We start from the raw sequence: 22525 nt of genomic DNA on the forward strand, positions 1-22525 counted from the left end.
TAAATAATATGAAAATTCAACTCTGCTGTCAATCTTCTCATAAAGTCGAATTATAGTTTCAGAGCAAGTAAGGGTATAATGTTCTTAGGAGTTAAAAAAATTCAGTACAAAAAAAGTATTTCACTTACCTAAATGAAAGTTGTACGAGGTGATGCAGGGACTAAAACAGTTTTTGTTAAAATCTATAAATGTTCAATATGTGCTCCTCTGATGACACAGCACATATCAATACGAAAGTCTAGCTCTTGCCAAACTCGTTCTAACATGTCATTTTCCATAGAATTGATTGCATTGATTATACGATCCTTTGGCTCAGCGATATCATGCGGCATTGGTGGGATAAACACCTTATCTTTCACGTAACCCCACAGAAAGAAATCACATGGTGTGAGGTCTGGTGATCTTGGTGTCCACAGCATAATATGTTGGTCTTCTTCAGATGCACGTCCTATCCAGCGCCGAGGTAATGTGTTAAGGTACTGTTGAATCTCGTTATGAAAATGAGCAGGACAACCATCTTGCTGGAAAATGAAGTCGTTGAGTAGCTGAGGCATAAGCCATAATTGTAACATATCCAGGTATATCATGCCGGTTACTGTCGTTTCCATAAAAAAGAATTGCCCATACACTGCCTCACAAGATCGCAAAAAAAACGCTTACTTTCGGAGAATCCCAAATGTGTTCCACATAAGGTGTGGGTTTTCAGTTCCCAAAACTCGCACGTTATGATGGTTTACTTTGCCACTAATATGGAAAGTAGCTTCACCCCTGAAAATTATCTTGTTTAGAAAACCTTCATCTACCAACATCTTTTCCTGTAACTGTAAACAAAAATCGAGCCTACGTGTTTTATCTCCATCAGAAAGACGCTGGATTAATTGAAGATTACATAATAAACGTTTACAGAGAACTCTCCACACTGTTGTTTTTGGAATTCCTAATTCTCTGCCTGCAGCCGCAGTCGAGTTTGACGGGCTGCGAATGAAACTTGCACGCACGCGTTCGACTTCTGAGGTTGATGGACGACCAGTTGATTTTCACTTGCACAAGCAACCAGTTTCACTGAATTGTTTATACCATGGACGAATTGAATTGTCACTTGGTGGCTCTTTATGAAATTTCAACCGAAACGCACATTGCACAGAAATTACTGACTTTGACAAGTGAAATTCTAACACAAAAACGACTTCTCGATTCCTGTGGCAGCCATTTTCTCTACTGTCGACGCCTAGCGAGCAAATGGCTTACTAACTGCCTAGTATATGTGGAAAAAACTATTTGAAGTACTCTTTTGTACAGTACTTGTTTTATTCTTATGAGTGAATAGTTTTTTGTTAATGAATTTTCGAAACTCCAAAGAACATTATCAAGCGCCCTGTATAAATTAAGCTAAACTTATATAGTTCTTAGGCAATTTTGAATAATAAATAACCTATAAAATAAAAATGTACCTGATATCTGTTGAAAAATAAATCCCAGTTATCTTTCATGAAATTCCATGCAAGATCACGACCAACTTTGTTCATTGCCACAGATATAACAACAAAAACAGTATCTTGTGAACGTACTTCATCCTACACAATAACAAAGTAGAATTTAAAAACATAAAAATTAAATAATTTCATTTTTAAACATTTACAAATAAAATGAAAAAAACTACAAATGAAATGTGTTATATTTGAAGTGATGCATCAAGGAATGAAAATGACTTGAGTTGATTTAAACATAGATTTAAAAAGTATAACATAAACATAAAAATAACAAACATAATAATATCATGTAGAAAAGATTCCACCAAACAAATATAATACAAAATGAAATAAATAACCATAAGGAGTTTTCTAATTTCATTTCTTGTTCTGCCCAGATTCCTTGTTACATATTAACTGTGTAGTAACTTAAAACTCTGTTGAATGTCCAACAATGGTATATAACTCAAATTTATGTCTTTTTCTCAATTACTAGTGAAAAGTTTATCAATGATAAGGGGTTTTCTTCAAATACATATACAAATGTGCATGCATGCGCACTTAATATAAAAGATAATGCATACAGAAAAGCAACAATATACAACACAACATTTTAATTCTCCAATGTAATATTTGATGTATTTTGTCATGTATCTCTATCACCATCTCTGTCTGACTCTAATCTATATTTAGTCATATTACTGGTTATATATTTGTACCAGATAGTTATTAGATGTTCCACTCTTCATCTTTCCAATCTAATAACAGCCCTTGATAACTTTATATTGTTCATTCTCACAAAATTATCAAACCATTTTAAGCAACTGTGGTTTGTAGTTTGCAGAGAAGTGTCTTCAATTCCAAAAATGTTTTAATGCTATTTATCTTTTCATGTATAGATTTCTTTACAGACCTCCAAAAATCCATCAAAACTATCAGTAATATATCCTGCACTTACTAGTTTATTACTCATGTTTCTAATAATACAATATTCTCAAATTTATCTTTGTAGATATATACATACGTAATTTACTTTTTAGAGTCTTCACAATGGTCATTCGGGGAGAACAATTTTATGTCCCATTTGTTAACTACTACTCTAGGCTAGGCATATATTTTTTAGAATACAGAAGAAACTTAAATGTGGAAGTAACATATAATAAATACAGAAAGAGAAGTATTAAACAATATTCTTCTTTTCTACAGAAACTCTTTTATCATGCTTTTGATCTAAATCATGTTTTTTAATCTTCTTTTCCTTCATACTGTAATCAGTCCAAAATATTATTGGAATTTCATTAATTTTAATATCAATTATTAATCAATTATTTTATTTTGTTAAAAGCTTCAAGATAATCAAAGTAAAAAGATGTGTATATGTACACCAGGTGTATGCAATTATTGGAAATATTTGAAATTTAAAATTTAAAAAAATTAACATTTACCATCACTTTTAATGTATTGCCAGTTAATTAATTTTGCATTTGACAACTTTCAACAAAAGTTTTGTTTTTATACTAGTTTTATTCTTTAATTATCACTAAATAAAGTTAAAACTGAACCTATAAATTTCTATTTAAATTATTTTTATATTTACTTAACAATATAACATGCTTTCGGTCAAAAAAGATATGGTTTATATTTGATTGTACACATTTAATTTAAAAATTTGTTCTTAGACTTAAAGAAACACACAGCATCATGAAATTACTACTTACAGAAACAGAAAATTGCAGAACCTTCGACAAAATATTCTTATCCTTAATAGCACCAAATGCTCTACAGATGCGGTCTTTTTCTTCATGTAAATCTTGATCCCGATATAACTATAAAAGATATTTAATTAAAAAAAAAAAAAAACTGATATTCATTTAATCAATAAATAGTAATTACAAGGATTATTCATAAAGTAAGGGCTGTTAGCTTATATTTAAATATTAGCAGTTCTGAACACAATTTCACAGATGCAGGACCATCTATCGGCTATTTACAAAGCCACTGCAGTTGTTTTGATTCAGTAGTCGTTTGCCTGCTGATGAATGCAGATCGCAATGTCTGTAACAATCTTTTCTCCTGCCAATTGTGAAGTGTGCAATGTGATTCAATTTTTGTGAGCAAAAGGATCTTCAGCTGCTGAAATTCACTGGGAGTTGTACCTAGTGTATGGACCTATAAGCAAAGGAAAAATTAGACAATGGTGTTGAGACTTTAAAAATGGCCGCAAAAATGTGCATGATGAAGAGTGGAGTGGCAGGCCCAGTATTCAGACTGACAAAATCATTGAACAAGTGAACAAAAAACTGTGATATGATCGTCGTTTGATGATTAGTACTCTGGCTGACAAATTGCAACATGTTGGACACACCTCTATCTACATGACTGTCACAGAAAAGCTTGGATATCACAAATTGTGTGCAAGGTACCAAAAATGCTCACCGACCAACACAAAGAGCAAAGAATGTGCAGTGGACAAGCGTTTTTGGACTGCTATCAATAAGATGGAGATGATTTGTTTTCCCACATTGTTATGGGTGATGAGACATGGATATCCTAAACCAACGCAGAATCGAAACAACAGTCAATGCAGTGGCATCATTTAAGTTCACCAAAACCAAAATAGTTTAAGCAATCTCAATACTCGAGCTGAAAAATGTTGGCTATCGTTTTTTGGAACGAAAAGGGGATCATTTTGGTTGATTTCATGGAACGTGGATCAACAATTACAGCTGATGTGTACTGTGAACTGCTCTCACCAAACTGAGACGTGCAATCCAAAATCAATGATGTGGGAAACTGTCATCCAGCGTAATCCTTCATGACAATACACGTCCTCACACTGCTACCTTTACCAAGAGAAGATTCCAAGAGAAGATCTTCATTGGGAACTTCTTGACCAATCTCCATATAGTCCTGATCTGGCACCTAGCAACTACTTCCTCTTCTTGCATTTGAAAAAATGGCTTGATGAATAACGCTTTGAAATGACGAGGAACTCAACTGCCATTGTCATCTGGTTCAACTCCCAGGTGGCGAACTCTGCAGAGGGGTTAAAGAAACAGGTGCAGTGCTACGAAAAGTGCTTAGAACTAAATGATGATTATGTGGAAAAGTAAACTAGATACGTAGTTAACTAAAACTGGAAGTAATAACCTTTTCTAATGAGTTATCTATTTTAATGACCAAATGGCCCTTACTTTATGAATATGGCTCATATAATAAGATCAAATTTACCAGTAAATACTAAATTAGCGTGACTTTTCACAATCTCTAGGAAACAGGTTCACAACCTAGTATTCGTACCAACTACTAACAATATGTCCAACATGACGCTGTTATTGATAAAATTATTATTGATGGAGTTCAGCGCAGTCCAGGCATCAGTACATGACATTTTTCTAAGCGGATTGGAGTTTCACATTCGATGGTTGGGAGGACACTTAAACAAAAATTTTATCCTTATCATAAACAACCAGTTCAACATCTATACCCTGGAAATGGTTCACTTCGCTTGGACTTCTGCAACTGGTGGAATACAACTTGACAACTCTATAAGTATGTTTTGTTTATAGATAAGACAAATTTCATTCAACAACTTATGCAATGAGCGTACATGGGCAGAAGTAAATCCTCATGAAACAGCAGAAGGAACTTGTCATAGTGTCAATATTATTTTATTATCATATATACAAATATGTATATAATGCCACAAGCAAAGAATTATATGTATATAATTCAATGCCACAAGCAAAGTGGTTGTAAGCAACCTGATGTGAAATATTGTCTATGAAAATAGTGGCTGGTTTGAGTATAAGGTTAACATACTAAGGAATAACAAACATCCCATACCGTACCATACATACCATATTTAAACAATATGGGTAACATTTTTAATAACTTCATTAAATATGCTGAAAATAGCAAAAGAAAAAAATACATACTCACGCAGAACAGTTTAACTTATCTTATAATATAATGTGATAACACTAGATGATTGTGTTAAAATTATGTGTATATGATAACACTAGCAGAATGCAGCCAATGAATAAATACATAAATTGTTATTTTTTAGGAAAACCATGTCTAGTTTGTACTAGCTTTAGAAATGGATTCATATTATTAATATATGTACATTATTCTTATTTATTATTATGTAAGTTTATTATTTTTGTAAGTGAACAGAAGAAAGTTGGTTAGTAAACTGACCAAATGGCTGGAGTGGGTTATCAGGGCTGATGAAGTCTTAGATAAGACTGAACAGCATTCCTTACAAACACATGGATGTCTCAGGAAGTAGTATCTTGGAAATTGAAGGGCGTGAAGTAAAAAATAAAACTCCAGTAGTTAAAGTCATATATAATAAATCAGTTCATATATCAGTACATGTAAAATTGCTGAGTAAAGTTTTAGTAAACGCAGTTTGTATTTATTACTCAATACAACTGCAGTCAACATATTGATGAACATTTATTAAGGAAAACATAAATTATCCAGAAACAGATTATTAACCAGACCAGATGTACCATTTTTTATTGCTTTGGCTTTTAAATTATCTTAAATTCACTAGATTAGATTAATTCTTTCTTCAAAAAATCTTATAATTTGACGAATGCTGTAAAAAATTTACTATCAAGTGCACATAACAATCTACTCTGTAGAATTACATACCTTTAACATAGTCTTATAGGTGGATTCATCACCGACAGTCATAACAGCCTTATAAATTGGGGAACGTAAATCAGCTGGTATTACAGATTTTCCAGCAACATAGTCTTCAAACCTTTTTTGGGCTTCTGCAATAACTTCTTTGTCACCATAAACAGCTAATCTACCAAGGACCAATGATCGCAATAATGTATCAAGATGACCTAGAAAAATTAATATTATTCAGAGTTTAAAGCTTTTATAAATCTAAATTAGAGTTTTAATTAAATAATTTGGTAAGTACTATTTTCTGGACATTACTGAAGGAAATTAAAAAAAATTTTAGACCTAGGTATTGTTCAATAAGCTTATAAAAAAAATCAAATGGAGTACTATTGTAGCCTATCAAGATTTTAATCATTTAACTGACACTTGACAGTAATTATAATTTTCTTTTAGTCAGGAACAAAACAAAATTTCACTGAGAAAGCTACAACTAAAATGCATTTCCTTCCTTTTATTAACTTTATTTTCTTTAGCTAAACTATAAAAGCAAGTTTATTTCAAAATTCTAAGGTTATTTAAAATAAATTTTTTGACTGAAAATATTTCATGAGAAGGTTATTAGTTATTATGAAGGTAAATTAGCTGGCAAATGTTTGTAACAATTTCACCCGTAGAATTTGGATTGTGTAATTTTTTATCATCATTTATTACTAAGCTACATTTATTACTTATGGAATTTTGTGATATTCTATATCAAAAAATTCCATTAGTCATATTATTGAAAAATACATAACTCAGATATTAAGAGATAATTTACCATACCTACTTATAACTTTTGGAATGAATTTGAAAAAGATTCTATAACTTTTGATTGTTTTCCTCCTAATTGTGATTTTACTATGCTGTTTAATGTTATATTTAATGTTATACTTGATTATCCTACAAACAAATTTTAAAATTATATTTTTATTTTTCAGCACCTGAACTGGTTTGAATTTTTTTTATAATTTTGCTCAGTGTTTTATTTTATTAACTCCTGCCTTATTATAAAAATTTTTAATTCAAATTTATTATAAAATATGAGATTTCATTTTATTGTAATTTTCAATATAATAATATAAGTTAACTTTCCTTTGAAAAATTTATTTTTAATATAATAATTTAAATAAAGGGATATAAAAATACATAATATACGGGATATCTCTAAAGTAAAGGCTGCTGGGGAATTTCTCACCTTAAGGTTGGCGAACTTGTGTCGTCCATGGCCACGCTAGTAATATACACACTGCATTGTTGTCTGTAAGTTGTCAGGTTGTAGTATCTTTGATTAGGTGTAAGTTATTACGTTATATGAATAGGAAAATCGATGTTGCTGTCAACTGTGAAATACATGAAGTCATATATTTTTTAAACCATCAAGCGTTAAGCCAGCTGAAATTCATAGGCAGTTGGTTGCTGTATATGGCAATAATGCAATGCATGAAAGAAATGTCCAAAAATGGTACGAAAGGTTTAAAAATAACAGAATTAATGTGCATGATGAAGAATGTCTGGGGAGGCCCTTCATAATCACAGAAGACTTGTTGAAATGCGTCGATAATGAAATCAGAAAAGATTGTCACTTAATGATTTCCTGGTCCTTCTTTTTCCTGATGTTTCAAGAGTTGTTATTGGTTGCATTATTCATGACCATTTAGGCTTCAGAAAGGTTTGTGCACATTGGATGCTGCAATTGTCTTAACAGAACGTCACAAAAAAATCCAAATGGGATTTGCTTTGAAATTTTTGATGCGCTACAGAGAAAAAGGTGAGTTCCTTAATTCAATTCTTGCCGGTGATGAAACATGGATTTCATATTACACGCCAGAGAGAAAATGGCAGTCAAGTGAATGGTGTCATCCTCAAACACCAACCAGACCAACGAAGGTCAAGCCACAGCCATTTTGACGCAAACTGATACCACAGTGTTTTGGGATCGATTTGGTATACTGCTGATTGATTTCATGCCACGTGGAACGACTATAAATACAAAAGCCTACTGCAAAACTCTACATAAGTTATGCTGTGCCATTCAAAATCAGGAACATTGGTGGCTGACTGACGGCATTGTCCTGCTGCACGATAATGCATGTCCACATGTTGCAGGTCTGACATGTGATTTACTGAGAACATTTGTATGGGAAATTTATGATCACCCACCATATAGTCCATACTTAGCTCCTTTTGATTACAATTTGCTTGGGAAATTGAAAGAATTTTTTTGAGTGGTAAGCAATTAGCAGGCGATGATGAACTTAAAAATTCTGTTAATCAGTGGCTAAATGGACTGGTGGTAAAAGAATAGGACACAGGTATATTGAAGCTGGTGTATCACTACAATAAATGTCTTAATTCATATGGCGATTATATAAAGAAGTAGTGCAACGTATGTGGTTTAAGAGAAATAAAATATTTATAAAGTTTTCAGAATTAATTTTTTTACAATGAGATGGTCTTTACTTTAGAGATAACCTCTTGTATATTTATTTATATCTCCATATGATTTATGGTAAAAAAAAAATAATAGTTTCATTGTCTGCTTCAAATTGTAATAGCAGTAGAATGGTCTATTTTATTTTTAGTAACTGAGATAGTAAACATAACTCTCATAATTTTAATATTTTAAATTGAATTCTAATATAAATCATTTTGATGAAGCAGAGATCTCCATAAAATGTTCTAAATGTGAAGGAAAAACAGAGTAGCAAGTGAACAATTAAATTTTATAAATAATCTTATTCTGCTACTAGAATACAATTTGGTAAACTATAAAAAAAATTATCTTTATATGATAACAACAGGTCAACTGTATATTTGTAAATTTTACACTACTTAACTGAATAATGGAAAAAAAAACATCTTTTTTGCAGCTTATAAGGGTGGTGAACTGTGTAGGACTATAAGTTCTTCTATTTCTATTAAGTGCATTATTATAAAACTTGGAATGTTTGTTTAATCCCTTAACTTATACTTCCCCAGCATGCATATCTTGAGTAGTTTTTTTATTGTACTTAGTGTGCTAATAAATTAAAAAAAAAACCACTCATTTTGAAAAATAATTAATACTACTTCATTTTACAATTTACTCTACCAATCTCACTATCCATAAGGAATGAATTTGTAGTGAACAATATCCTCCAACATAAAATTTCCATTACTCGTATCCAAACAAAATTTATGTGACTATGTTGATTTCCTATTTTGATTAGTAATTTGTTTGTGAAGAAAATTTTCTTGAAAGATTTTGTTTTATCACTTCAAGCATTTTCATTTTTGAGGTAGACAGCACTCACTTTGAATGCTATCTTCAAATCAATATGACCATCACTAAAATATTTATCCAACTGTAAACTGCTGCCTTCTTCATTGATTTTCATATGCTTTTTTAAGTAGTTTAATGGTTATTATGGTAATATTTTTTCAGAAAAATTTGATATTTATGTGTTCTTCCATTGCAGACATTTTCTACAACAATTTTGTACATTGCAACACACTTATGACATGAAACAAACAACTTTAGAATTATTATACGTGAAATAGGATTCATGTGGTATGGATAAATTGACACAGTGAATGCTGTCAACAACCAAAACTAAAAATTCCTCATTATGATTGCTACTTTAATCTGGGTGAGGCAATCGGAGAAATTTTTACACCTAACTTTTAGCTTTTATTATCAATTAATAGGAAAAAACCAAAGTTGTCTTGAAAACAATGTTTTAATTGGTACTGGCACCTACTTTGTTTTGGAATGGAAGGAACACTCCTTGCCTTCAATCAAATTCTGTCTTTGGTACCAAAACTGAAGCCCAAAAAAAAGTTTTGATCATTATCTTTCTCTTAATTTGCAATACTTTCATCACCCAAATCAGCATCTTCAAGCAAAAAAATCATCAGAGTTTGTAAGAACTTATTAATATAAGAAGAAAATGGATTTTACAAATTAGTTAACTGTTAAAACATACCACTTTATTAATGATGTAAAATGAACCAATTGGAATAGCACAGACCTAGAAATGTATTTTGATTTCTAAAACGAAGTCAAATTAAGGCCCATAGATGTCATATGTAGATTAAAATCATATATAAACGAAAATGACAATCTGGAGAAAATAGGAATGCATTAGTAAGTAACTGCATATGTAGCGAGTATTTCTGTTGAAAATACTCTGTTTGCATCCTCCTGCATATGTAGCAAGTATTTCTGTTGAAAATACTCTGTTTGCATTCTCCTTACGAATAGAAAGGGTTAAAATATATTTAAAAAAATTTTTAATAAAAAAATAAGCAGATAAAACTATAAAAAAAAAACTTACTTTCATTTGGTTTTGGTTCCCAGCCAAGTTTATTTCCAACATCTTTCAATAGTTTACGCCCATATGCTTTAAATGAATCTTCAAAATCAGTATTTGATAAGAGTACACCAAGTTTTCCTAAACAATTTGATATGGTAGACCACACGGTAAAGTTATCTTCATGTGTCATTGCAAGCATCAGTTTTAAAACTTGTACTGTAGATGAATGACCAGCTTGGACCTAAAACATAAAATGTACTATATGCAGTACTTAATATTTTGGTACATTAAACTTTGATTCCTTATAGTTTGCTTCTTTTATTTTTATATGGTAAATATTTGGTTTTGGAAATATTTACTATTACTTTCCATAAAAAAAAAAAATATAAATTAATAGATTACATTTTTATTTCTATAACATTTCACCTTTTTTCTTTAATTATAATAAAATGGTAGAGTGCTTTATATATGTATCTTTTGTTTTAAATATTACTAAACACAGATTTTTATTCTAAGATGAAATATCCAGTCTTGAGTACTATAACATGATTGAATGTTGTTATAACATTATAATTTACAACTTATCACCTTATAATTTATTATATACCAGTTACAAGCATCTTTGTTGCTGTAAACAATATAGTAAATGGTAAATATAAAGATACCTTAACACATTTTCTGTGGTGGACACACTTGTGCGTTTGTGATGATAAATGCATTGTGCAGATGACTCATTTGTGAGTCATTGACTTGTAAAATCATGCACTTTTTCCAGGCAGATTATGTCATTCCATATCAGTCTGCTTAATGAATCTGTAACATGCTTGCATTTTTTTAGTTTAATTATCTCTAAAGTGTGTTCCATTTTTATGTAACATATTAGTGATATGGATGATTTAACTAATTGCAAGCTGAGTGCAATTAGTTGTATTTTTTGTTTGTTTTTATTGTTTCTTATATTACAGCTATTTACAAATCATCACATGCTGAAATATTTCTTCACATACAGAGATTCAAATATTTTTAGTGAGGCAGTTTAGTTGGAAAAATAATTATCATCATTTGTCACTAAATGAAATAGACAGATTAATTAATTTTGATTCATATTTTGAAGCTAATGCTAATGACGATGAATATCTTCCAAACAGAAGTGCTTCAAGTAATAGTGAGTTTGAAATAGATGTAGAACCTTTCTCTTCTTTAGACATGAGTGTTGATGCTCCAAATTCCAAATCATGTGTTGGTGCAACTGGACTTTAAAAACTTTTCTACTTTCTTATACCACCAGAATATAAGTTCCAATACCCAGCAATAATAAACCCATCAATTACTTCAATTTACTGGTGGATGAAGTGGTTTTAGAATCCACTGTCAAGGAAACCAATTGGTACCAACAGAAGTTTTTTTGTCTGAGAACAACCCAGAAAATTCCAGGATGGCTCAGTGGAGAAAACTAGTATTTCTGAACTGAAAACATTTACTGGTCTACTTTTTCATATGGGTAATATAAGAATGCCAAAGATGTAAGATTACTGGCACTAAAACAAATTATTAAAAACTTGTTTTGGAGAATATATGTGTAACTAATAGATTTCTGTTATTCTTTGTTTGTGGCCTTCATTTTGTAAAAAAATGATTTGACAAGCAATGACCTGTATTGAAAGTAAGACTTCTCATTAACTATTTTAATAACAAAATGTTACACATATACAAACCAAGTAAAGAAAATGAACTTTTCCTCAACACAGTTATGAGGTTTGAAGAGGACAGCTTGTTTTTACACAATATATTTAAAAACAAGTGCCATTAAGTATGGTAAAACTTTATTTACGTGAACCAAATGGCCTAATATTGAAATCTGGAGTGTATGTTGGAGGTGTATGTCTTGATCTACTAGGAGGTGAAATACATACAGAAAAGGTAGTCTTGCACCTTTTGGAAAATGTCAAACTGTTTACATGGATAACTTTTACGACAGTGTAAAACTAACTAAAAAAACTATTCAATAATAAAACCTGCTCAACTGGAACCCTCCGTACAGACAGGAAAGATAATCCTAAAGAAGTAACAGAGAAAGAATTATGGAAGGCAGAAACTTATGCGAAGTATAGCAAAGGTGTAATAGTAGGAAAATGGAGACACAAACAAAATGTTTTGTATCTTTTAAGCCAGTACTAAAATGTAATGGATATAGCTGTAAACAAGAGAGGCAAAGAAAAGGAAAGCCCTTGGCAACAATAAAATACAACAAATTTTAATGAAGCTGGCATTGACAGACAAGATCAACAGCTGAGTCTTTATCCTTGTGAAAGAAACACATTAAGGTGGTATAAAAAGAATTTCATATATATCCTTCAAATGAGTGTCCTAAATTCATTTCTTGTTTATAACAAACATCAAGTTGATTGGAAAATGACTTTTTTGACTTCAGACTGAATAATAAAAAATCTTTTGGCACCTAAGGATCAGGGGAGAGCAACATTACCAAAACATCCACAACATAACCACTTACTGACTGACTGGTCAAAACAATAAAATCTTAGGAAACAATGAGTCATATATTATCTATCAAAATGAAAAATGCAGACACTATTTATCAATGTGAGATTTGTCCAGATAAACCAACATTATGTCTTAATGTTTTAAATTATATCATTAATAATAAAACAATTATGTAGTGTTTTAGCTAAAAAAATGTATGTAATAATCATTTTTTACAATCTTACTACATAAGTTTAGTCATAGAAATGTTTATTAATAAATTAAAATGTATATGAGCATGTGCGTTGTGCTGACAATGCATACGTGCATTGCGTTTATCATAGCAGGAGGAATTTAAAAATTTGAAGAAATTTTTTCTTATTTCATTACAGCATTTTCTAGACAAATAAAAAGGAAAAAAAATCAAATCAGCACAGGAGTAGTAACCAGGTATGATCCCCAACAGCAAACTTAATGTAACATTTTATTAAGAATATACAGACTAAACAAAACTAATGAAAATTACTTTCTAAATAGCAGTAAAGCTTGTGGAATTCAAAAACAGGTCTAGAAAAATGTTGTTGGCAATTTTCTTTCATTAAAAGTACAGAAGCATTTGCAGGATGATAATCCTCCCAAGGAAAGGATCACGGATCCCTTTTCATATTTTTACATCTTTTTATTTTTGTTTTTTAATAGCTTCTTTTATTATGGGGGTTTTAAGGTATTTTTTTGTTTTTATTGTGTCTTATATAACAGCTGTTTACAAATCATCACATGCTGAAATATTTCTTTACATACAAAGATTGAAATATTTTTAGTGAGGCAGTTTAAAAAATGGCTAGGTTGAAGGAAAATGAAGTAAAGTTCTGAAAACAACTGATTTCTTTTGTAATATCTCTGAACTGAAAAACAATATTTTTGTGGTGTAGATAAATGGACAAATGTACAACTTGACTTCTGAGCTAGTATGAACTTTTTTGAAATATAAATCTTGGAGTAAACGTGCATGCAATTTATGAAGGATATTTCAATTTTACAATTATGAAGAAAAAAGTTGTTTCTATCAATTCAAGACTAAGAAACTTGTGACAAACTTTACAGATTTTATGTTCACAAGAAGTTTCTAGTTTTCTGGGTTGGGGGGTTTAATTTAAAAAGATCCCAATTTTATATCACCAATGTTCCAAGAATTAGGTAGATATTCTGGTAGAATTCTGAGAAAAATTGCATTTGTTTAATACCTTAAGTAGTATGTAATACCTAAAGATGTTGAATTCTACTGTATAATATATTAAAAAAATTATTAAATGGTGAGTGTTGTAAGAAGAAAATATTACTTCATTCCTTCCATTTTCATAGTCTTACCCAGAACCCCAAATCATGCTCTTCACCACATATATCTCCAGTGTCAGTTTCCGTAGACCATTATTCTTATAACCTTTTTCTTACTTTATAACCTTTCCTTCAGAGTTTTTCTAGCACACTACCATAGGACCTCTTCTTGGTTTCCAGTCTAATTCTGTAGTTTCTTCTTTTGGTTAAAAGATACTTTCGATTTAAAAAAATTATCTTAAAACTTACAATCCACAAATACTGCAGCAAGATATGTAAAATCCCTCATAAATTGGTCAGGCACCAATAATTAGGCTTTACTCTCGTTTTTCAATCACATAACTGTACCAATACTTTTATCAACAATTACTCTTTCCTAATCTATGAGTTTCAATCTTCTAGAGCATTTTGAACTTCCCCTATTTTTCTCCTTAAATAACATTCCTATTGCCTAGTCCCGAATCATTATCTCTTCCCATCCATTGCTAAGAAAACAGTATTGGATACACTAAACTTCCCTTTCATAATCCTCACTTAACTGGGTACACATCTGATTTTTCAATAGGTATTCATACAACATTCTCACTTACAGTATATATTGCTATTATCATCTAAATAACAATATTATTTATTAATATGGGTAGCTGAAGATCATATGGATATTCTTCTTAAACTTGCTATTCATTCCTAAGTAAGAAATGCTATGTAGTCCTACGTAAGAATTATACGTTCTTAGTTGAAACAAAAAGAATAATACAATTAAAATTTTAATGGAAAATCAACCACATAAATTAATACTGTCTGAAAAGCAAACAAAAGACATAGTGTAATAAATAAAAATAATGAAAAAACAATTTAAACATAAACACAAAACAAGCTATACTTTTGACGTGATGCAGTGTTAATAGAGTTCTCTAACTTTATAACTAGAATCATTGCTATTAAAAATTTTTCTTCTTATTCTGAGCTAATCTTTTCATCTCAATGTATTTGCTAAGTCTGCATCTCGTTATTTGATTCAATTTTTTAAATTTCTGTCCCTTGTTAACAGTTTAAGATTCAAAACTTATTTTCATTATCGTATATTAACCATGCCTTAATATGACTTGCCAAGCTTGCTACTATATTATGCAAAGATTTGTTATGTCTATATTTTTCTTACTTTTCAGCATTTTACTTAATTAATCTACCTAACAATCAACATTCTTCTGTACAATTGCTGTAATGTTAATCATAAAAATAATTTTTTTTAAAAATTGTAATAAAAGATTACTTTTTATACCAACCAAAGCAAAAAGATCATCCAATAGTCCTAATCGATCAAGAGGAGGCATGCTTTTATCTTGGATACTTGGTAAAAATTTGTCCTGAAGATGAGATGGATAACAAGTACGATAGAAACCGACCGTACCAGGATTTAATTTAACCCATTCATCTGGCTTGATATTATCTATGGTTACTCTCATACTTCTTTCTTGTAAAACTGCACTGTGGCATTCTTTTTTTGGATCACCTGATTTGATAAACATGATTGGCACCATCCACAATGCACCATCCTGACCATCACCTGCAATCATATTTAATTAATACATGTATTAATAATAATCATCTTTGGTTAATTACAAAACTGGTGTTGATATATTAACAAACACATATACTCCTTCTGCTTAAATGTGAATTGATTAATGAGTAGACACAATTCCTCGGCAAAAAAAAAGTTAACAGTTTGGTAACAAACCATATGTTTTTAATAAAAAAACAGGGAAGCAGTGAAAAAGTTTAAATACATTTAAATTAGCACTAACAGTAAATAATATAGCTGAATAAAGGGTTATTCAATGAAGTATCTCCTATGTGTCAACTTTTCAATGTATATTGAATCCAATAAATGAAGTATTAAATTATGTATAGGACAATTTATGAAGAATGCAACATTAAATTATATACAGGACAATTCATGAAGAATGTAACAAACTTTCACAATGTGTTCTATTGGTAAAAATAAACAAGAGAGTTTATATAAATATAAGTTAGTTATAAGACATATTAATATAAGATAATACAGACACAATTTCAAAAAAAAAAAACACTTAATGAAATTAAAGGAAATTCATTACATAGTTATAAAATCATAAACAACTTACTCTCACAGACGTTTATATTAACTCTCCACATCAGGTTATCAGTAATAACAGACTGTCACCTACTTAATGCCAACTGTATATGTTTGTATGAGTCTCTTTAAATGCCCTACCCCAATTTCTCACCATTCCATCAAACATAGTGTTATTCCCACACACTTTACTAATCTGTCGATAAATTTCAGCAACTTTCATGCCTCCTGTATTTAAGAAATGAATTATATGTATTTCATAATCAATGGCACTGCTTATAGTCATAGGTATTTTACACACATACATGAAACTGTAAACACAATCACAGTAGTAGTGTCAGAAACATGCCAATAGATGTAGATAATGCACAAATGTGAATCAGTATCTGCCGCGCTACTGTGGAATATATCAAAACTGTACTTACTTCAAAAACTACCTCATACCACAACTTTCTACCTACAATAACAAATTCTATGTTAAAAGTAGAAAGTAAATAACTTGCACACCAAAATAAATAGGCAAAGAACAAAAACAGTACTTCATTTTAATCTAATTATAATGACTGACAAATAGTAAATAAACGTAATACAGTAACAGAGAGTAGTATATATATCTGTAATATTTAAAAGTACATATCATATCTTAGATATACTCTTATTTCTTGAAGTATAAAACTTAAAAATCAAAAACTGAATTGAACCAATCTACTTATTAAAATTGGTGGTAAAAATTAAATAGTTACTTGTTGAAGTGATAAAATTTTTGTTAGAGCTAAAAAAAATAAAGCAATATCAACTCACAACATAAAATATTAATAATAAACAGTAAGCACTGGGATGAACAAAATAATTAGTAGAGAAGCTGATAGAGGAATGAGGGCGATTTCACCAGCTGACTGATTTCAATAGTTAATACTTCAGAAATCTGGTCAATTCATATAATACCAGTGGTTCCCTCAAATTTAGATCAAATTAATTAATATTGAAAACTTAGTTAAGTTTTCAATAAAAAAAAAATATATATAAAATATAAAACAATTAATATAGTTATAGTTTTTTATATGTTAATATAACAATATTTAAAAAGAATAAACCAAATATACTGTGAAGTAATGAAGGTTGTCAAATATTTTAGTAGAGGTACCACACAAGTATAAAGTCTTTTTTCTCCAGCACAGCAAATGAGGGCTTATTTTCTTTCAATGTTATTTTTATTCTTATACACATGTTTCAATTAACATCATGAATTAAATGATATGGAATTTAAAGAAATTTCAAAATGGTAGCAGCTAAAATAATGTTTAAATCATAAGTAACTGGAAAATTATTATTTAATCTTAAGGATTTTATAGCAAATAAAAAAATACCTTATTTTTTCAAATGTAATTTCAACATCAATTATGATGGAAGTTGTTAAAATGAGACAATCTCAAATTCAAAACCTGTAAAATAATATTCAGTCTGAAAAAAGACCCATTTTGAGCTAAATTTAGTATAATTTTTATTTTAATTGAAATTTGTAATATTTATAAGTTCTATCAGAAATTTTTGAAGGTAAATGATCAGAAATGGATAAATCATGAATGGATGAACTGATTAAAGTTAATTTATGAACTAATAAGTATATACTATAATTTTGTGCAATCAATGTTTATATTACCCAAGGATCTAATACTCAATTTATTATATTAATTAATTAGGAGATGATTTCACTACTACTGATGTAAAGGAGTGAATCCTGTATTCCAACACTAAGAGAATTAAGTTGAATGAATATAGGTAGGTTCCTTCTTTCTGTGAGGCAAATAAAATGTAGTGTGTCTATATTTGATAATTAAAAAATTAGAAACAGCATGTTAAAAAAAAATGGACAACATGAGATTTCCTAAAGCAGCAAAGTTTCATTGACTAGGAAGAAGGGACATGGAAAGATTTAAGAACTATATTGAAGCTCAATGAAGAATCAAACGTTAACAAACAGACGACTCACCTAATCTATGAAATACAATAATAATTACTGAATTATGGTATAGTATTACATAATACTGCAGATGACACTTTGATATAAAATTTACTACACTAATTATCAGTTCTTCTAGTTCTAAACACATTATTATCATCAAGTTAATTTATTGAAAAAAAAAATCATTACCAGAATTACCATTTTTTATTTTGTTTCCTGCAGCATAAAATTTAGACTGTGATATTGTAAGTACACGAGAATTTCCTTCTTGTACAGAATTTTCAACAGTAACCATAGGGAAACCCATTTGTCTAGTCCATGTTGACATAACACTTCTGACTGGTTTTGAACTAGCTTCTTGTAAAGCGTCCCATAGATCTTCTGTCATTGTGTTTTTATTCTGATGTCTTGTAAGATAGATATTCATTCCTTTTCTGAAATTCTGAAAATAATTGACAACAGTTAATAATTGGTTTTTATTATTTATGAAAGAAAATGTAAAACTTAAAAAGTATAGTAAAAATAAATTTTGTATTAAAATATATATATATATTAATATTTATATTATTATAATATATTAATCATTAACTCTGAAGATATGTTTTCCCATGCAGTCAATATACATTCACAGACCAAGGAAAGAGATGATCTTTTAATTCTTCCAGAAAATGTAAGTGAATGATCACTGTTTGTCATCCAAGAAGAATAAAATTCTCTCAATCTGTCTTTAAAAGGCTTATTAAAACATACACCTGAAGATTGAAGGAGAGAAGTAATCCTCCTGGAATAATTGCTAATCAGAATTGATTTCAATAATGAATTTTTCATGTTAAATATCCCTCGAAGCTGCCAAAGATGAGTATAGATTTTATCTTTCACTAACTTTTGGATCTAAAAAACCACACATACACTTCAACCATACATCCATTAAATGAGTATCCATCCATCCATCCATTTTCATTATATCAAACAACTACCCCGCTTTGGAAAACTTTCTTTGGGCAGTCTTTTGCTTGAAAATAGCAAAGATGGAAGTTTTATTCCATCTTCTAAAATGACAAGCATAAATACAGCTTTGTACAGTTTGCTTTTTCGCAAGCTTTTTTCATAACCACCAGTTCAAATAGGAACACTTCTTTCACCAAACTAATACTGAATTCTGTGGAATTTCAGTGTACAGGCATTATCTATTTGTGATAGTTTGAAATTGAATTTTTTGAGTAAGTCAATAACATATTGTTGAAATTCTATAAGTTTTTCTTCATATACATCTGGCAATCTGACAAATAATGATCAGTCTGTAGAAACTGTGAAACATAATAACAATGGTCAACATGATTTTTGTCTCATGAGTACCAATAGGTGTACTTAGAACAATTTTATATCCCGTTTTCAAATATGTATTTGGAATTTCTCCATAATCCACAGTTTTTGTTATTTTAATTTTTTTTAAATGTTTTTCGTTCATTTGTTCATTGCCAAGTAAAAGCTCCTTCCTAGAGGATTGTATATGATGGAACCAGATGAGCTAACTAAAAGTATAGCATTGCTAGTGTTGTGCAAGTTCAGATATGTATAGACATATACAAACGTGATCTAGTGTAGTACACATTCATCAGAATGATGCCAGTTGTAAGATAGTAGTGAACCAGTAAACACTTCATTGTGAGTGCTTTGTGTGTCTGACTTATTGTATTTTACAAATTAATTTCTTTTAATTAATTGTTAGTTACAAAATGCCTAGAGTTTGTTTAAATCATCCCAACAATTTTTGTAACGTATGTGGTGAAGTGACGTTCAAGTCCCAAAGGTGAGACCTTACTCCATTAGTAAAAAAATGTTATGAACTTCATTTTGGGTGTAAAGTCAGGGACCAAACAAAGACCTAGGCGCCACATATCTGTTGTTTAGTGGTCTAGCCTTCTCACTGCATGGAAAGATGGCACACACCACTTGCCATTTGCTATCCCTATGATTTGTAGGGAACCCAGAGATCACTCTTTAGACTGTTATTTCTGCTTAACAAACATTAAAGAGGTTACATCAAGTTCAAAATACACAATGGTGTTCCCTAACTTGCAATCTGCAAAGAGACCAGTTCCACACTGTGAAGAATTGACCATACCAAAGCCTCCAGAACATGTGACATTACTCAGAATCTGATGGAAGTAAGGAAGAAAAAGAAACAAATTCTGGTGACAACAAATTTTGAACAAAGCAATTCATCTGAGCCTCATTTACCAACTCAAGAAAATCTTAATGATCTCATAAGATTTAAAATTATCCAAAAAACAGTCTGAAATGCTTGCTTCCCAGCTAAAAGGATGGACTCTTCTTCAAAAGAATAAAAAGATATGTACTTATCACAATCATCATTCTGAATTTACATTATTTTTCTGAAGAAACTGATTTAGTGTTTTGTAATGACATTTCTTTTCTTATGGAGACACTTTGTAATGAACATAACCCAACAGAATGGCACTTGTTCATTGATTCCTCTTAAGTTAGTTTAAAAGTTGTGCTTCTGCATAATGGCAATAAATTCCCATCAGCACCTGTGGCTTAATCTGCTAGTATGAAAGAAACATATGAAACTTTAAATTTATATTGGAAAAGCTTCAATATGCAGTATAAGAATGGAATATTTGTGGTGATTTGAAGGTAACTGCACTTATTCCTGCTCTGCAGCTTGGTTATACAAAAAGGACTGTTGATTTTTGTGTGAATGGGACAGTAGGGACAGAAAAAACATTTAATTATAAAAGAATGGCCTAAACGCGAATCGCTAATTCCTGAACAGAAAAATGTGAAACATGACCCATTGTGTAATTTTAAGTATGCGTATCTAAATCTGTTACATATCAAACTAAGATTAATGAAAAACTTTGCCAAGGCCATGGACAACACTCCTGGTTTCAGTACGTAAAACCAAAGTTTCCTAAAATTAGTGATGCAAAAATTAAAGAAGGAATATTTGTGGGTCCACAAATATGATCACTAATGCATGATGAAAAGTTTGAGGAACTACTGAATCCAGTGGAGAAAAGCAGCTTGGCAAACATTCAAAAATGTTATTCAAGAGTTTTTGGGAAATTGAAAGATGGAAAATTAGTGGGATATTGTGAATGATCTTATAAAATCGTGATACAAATTTGGGTTGCAATATGTCCTTAAAAGTACACTTCCTGCTCTCGTATCTAAATTTCTTCCTGGAAATTCTTGGCGCAGTGAGTGATGACCACGGAGAACACTTTCATCAGGAGATCTCAGCTATGGGAAAAAGGTATCAAGGCAAATGGAATCCTAATATGCTGGCCGATTACCGTTAAAGCATCAAGAGGAATGCTTCACAGGTGAAATATAGCAGAAAATGATCATTTCTTACTTCCTAGGCGAGTTAAATATTTAAGAATGTATGTATTTTAAGAATGAGTGTAGTTAAGAATGCAGAAAGTATTAAAATGACAGACATTATAAATGTCTGTCTCCCAGAAACCTTGCGTGATGGGGAAAAACCAATATCATATTTGAATTCAGGAGAAAAAATACTATCAGAATCATATATGTTTCTTCCTAAGACAAAAAAAAAATCTTATTTGTCTAGGGTAAACAAAGATAGTTTTTGCTCTAATTTGGGGAATTTTCTGGATTTTGATCGACAAAACTATAATTTTTTTTTGAATAAGCACCAACAAATAAATAATTTTTCTTTCACAACCTTGACTCATTGGTGTCATATTTTTACCAGCTGCTCTGTTACTGATAATTTCAGCTTTTGACAGCTTTTAATTTTTTCGCAATGGTAAATGAACAGTTTTTTGTTTGAAAAAATAACTTTAAATCAAATGATTTTTTTTTAAAAAAAGAAGAGAAATATGTCAATTTTAGAAGTTTGAAATTAACTGAGTACTGAAAGGGTAAATGAAAAGCATGAAGTTCACTTAAAATGAATAAAACTAAAAACTGAAATGTACTGTATTTTCCGAAACTGATTTCATTCTATGTATTTTGATACAAAATAAAGAAATAATAATAAACATAACAGTATTAAGCCTTGTACTCTGCCTTTAGTGGCAGAAGTGGGTATTATAATAAATTCATTTTTTCTTATGAGTTAAACCTGTGTTTGTATAACCTTTCATAATCTGTCGTATATAACACTGACTTGTAAAATCGAGCATAA

At 30.3% G+C, this 22525-nt stretch overlaps 1 protein-coding gene across 4 annotated transcripts in view; it reads right to left on the minus strand.

Annotated features, from left to right (window-relative positions):
• Psa (puromycin-sensitive aminopeptidase) overlaps positions 1 to 22525 on the minus strand; it is a 78478-nt gene that overhangs the window by 14339 nt on the left and 41614 nt on the right. For 2 of the 4 annotated variants that reach the window (XM_075368100.1, XM_075368099.1), the window contains exons 8-13: positions 18541 to 18784; positions 15553 to 15833; positions 10472 to 10691; positions 6135 to 6334; positions 3188 to 3295; positions 1452 to 1574 (exon numbers count right to left, since the gene is read on the minus strand). In XM_075368100.1, coding sequence (XP_075224215.1) covers positions 1452 to 1574; positions 3188 to 3295; positions 6135 to 6334; positions 10472 to 10691; positions 15553 to 15833; positions 18541 to 18784 — 1176 coding nt within the window. Of the gene's footprint in view, positions 1 to 1451; positions 1575 to 3187; positions 3296 to 6134; positions 6335 to 10471; positions 10692 to 15552; positions 15834 to 18531; positions 18785 to 22525 lie in introns of all 4 variants that reach the window. The other 2 variants (XM_075368098.1, XM_075368097.1) reach the window with 1 other exon arrangement.

This window comes from Lycorma delicatula, chromosome 6 (assembly GCF_047948215.1).
Source record: "Lycorma delicatula isolate Av1 chromosome 6, ASM4794821v1, whole genome shotgun sequence".
Taxonomy (NCBI): domain Eukaryota; kingdom Metazoa; phylum Arthropoda; class Insecta; order Hemiptera; family Fulgoridae; genus Lycorma; species Lycorma delicatula.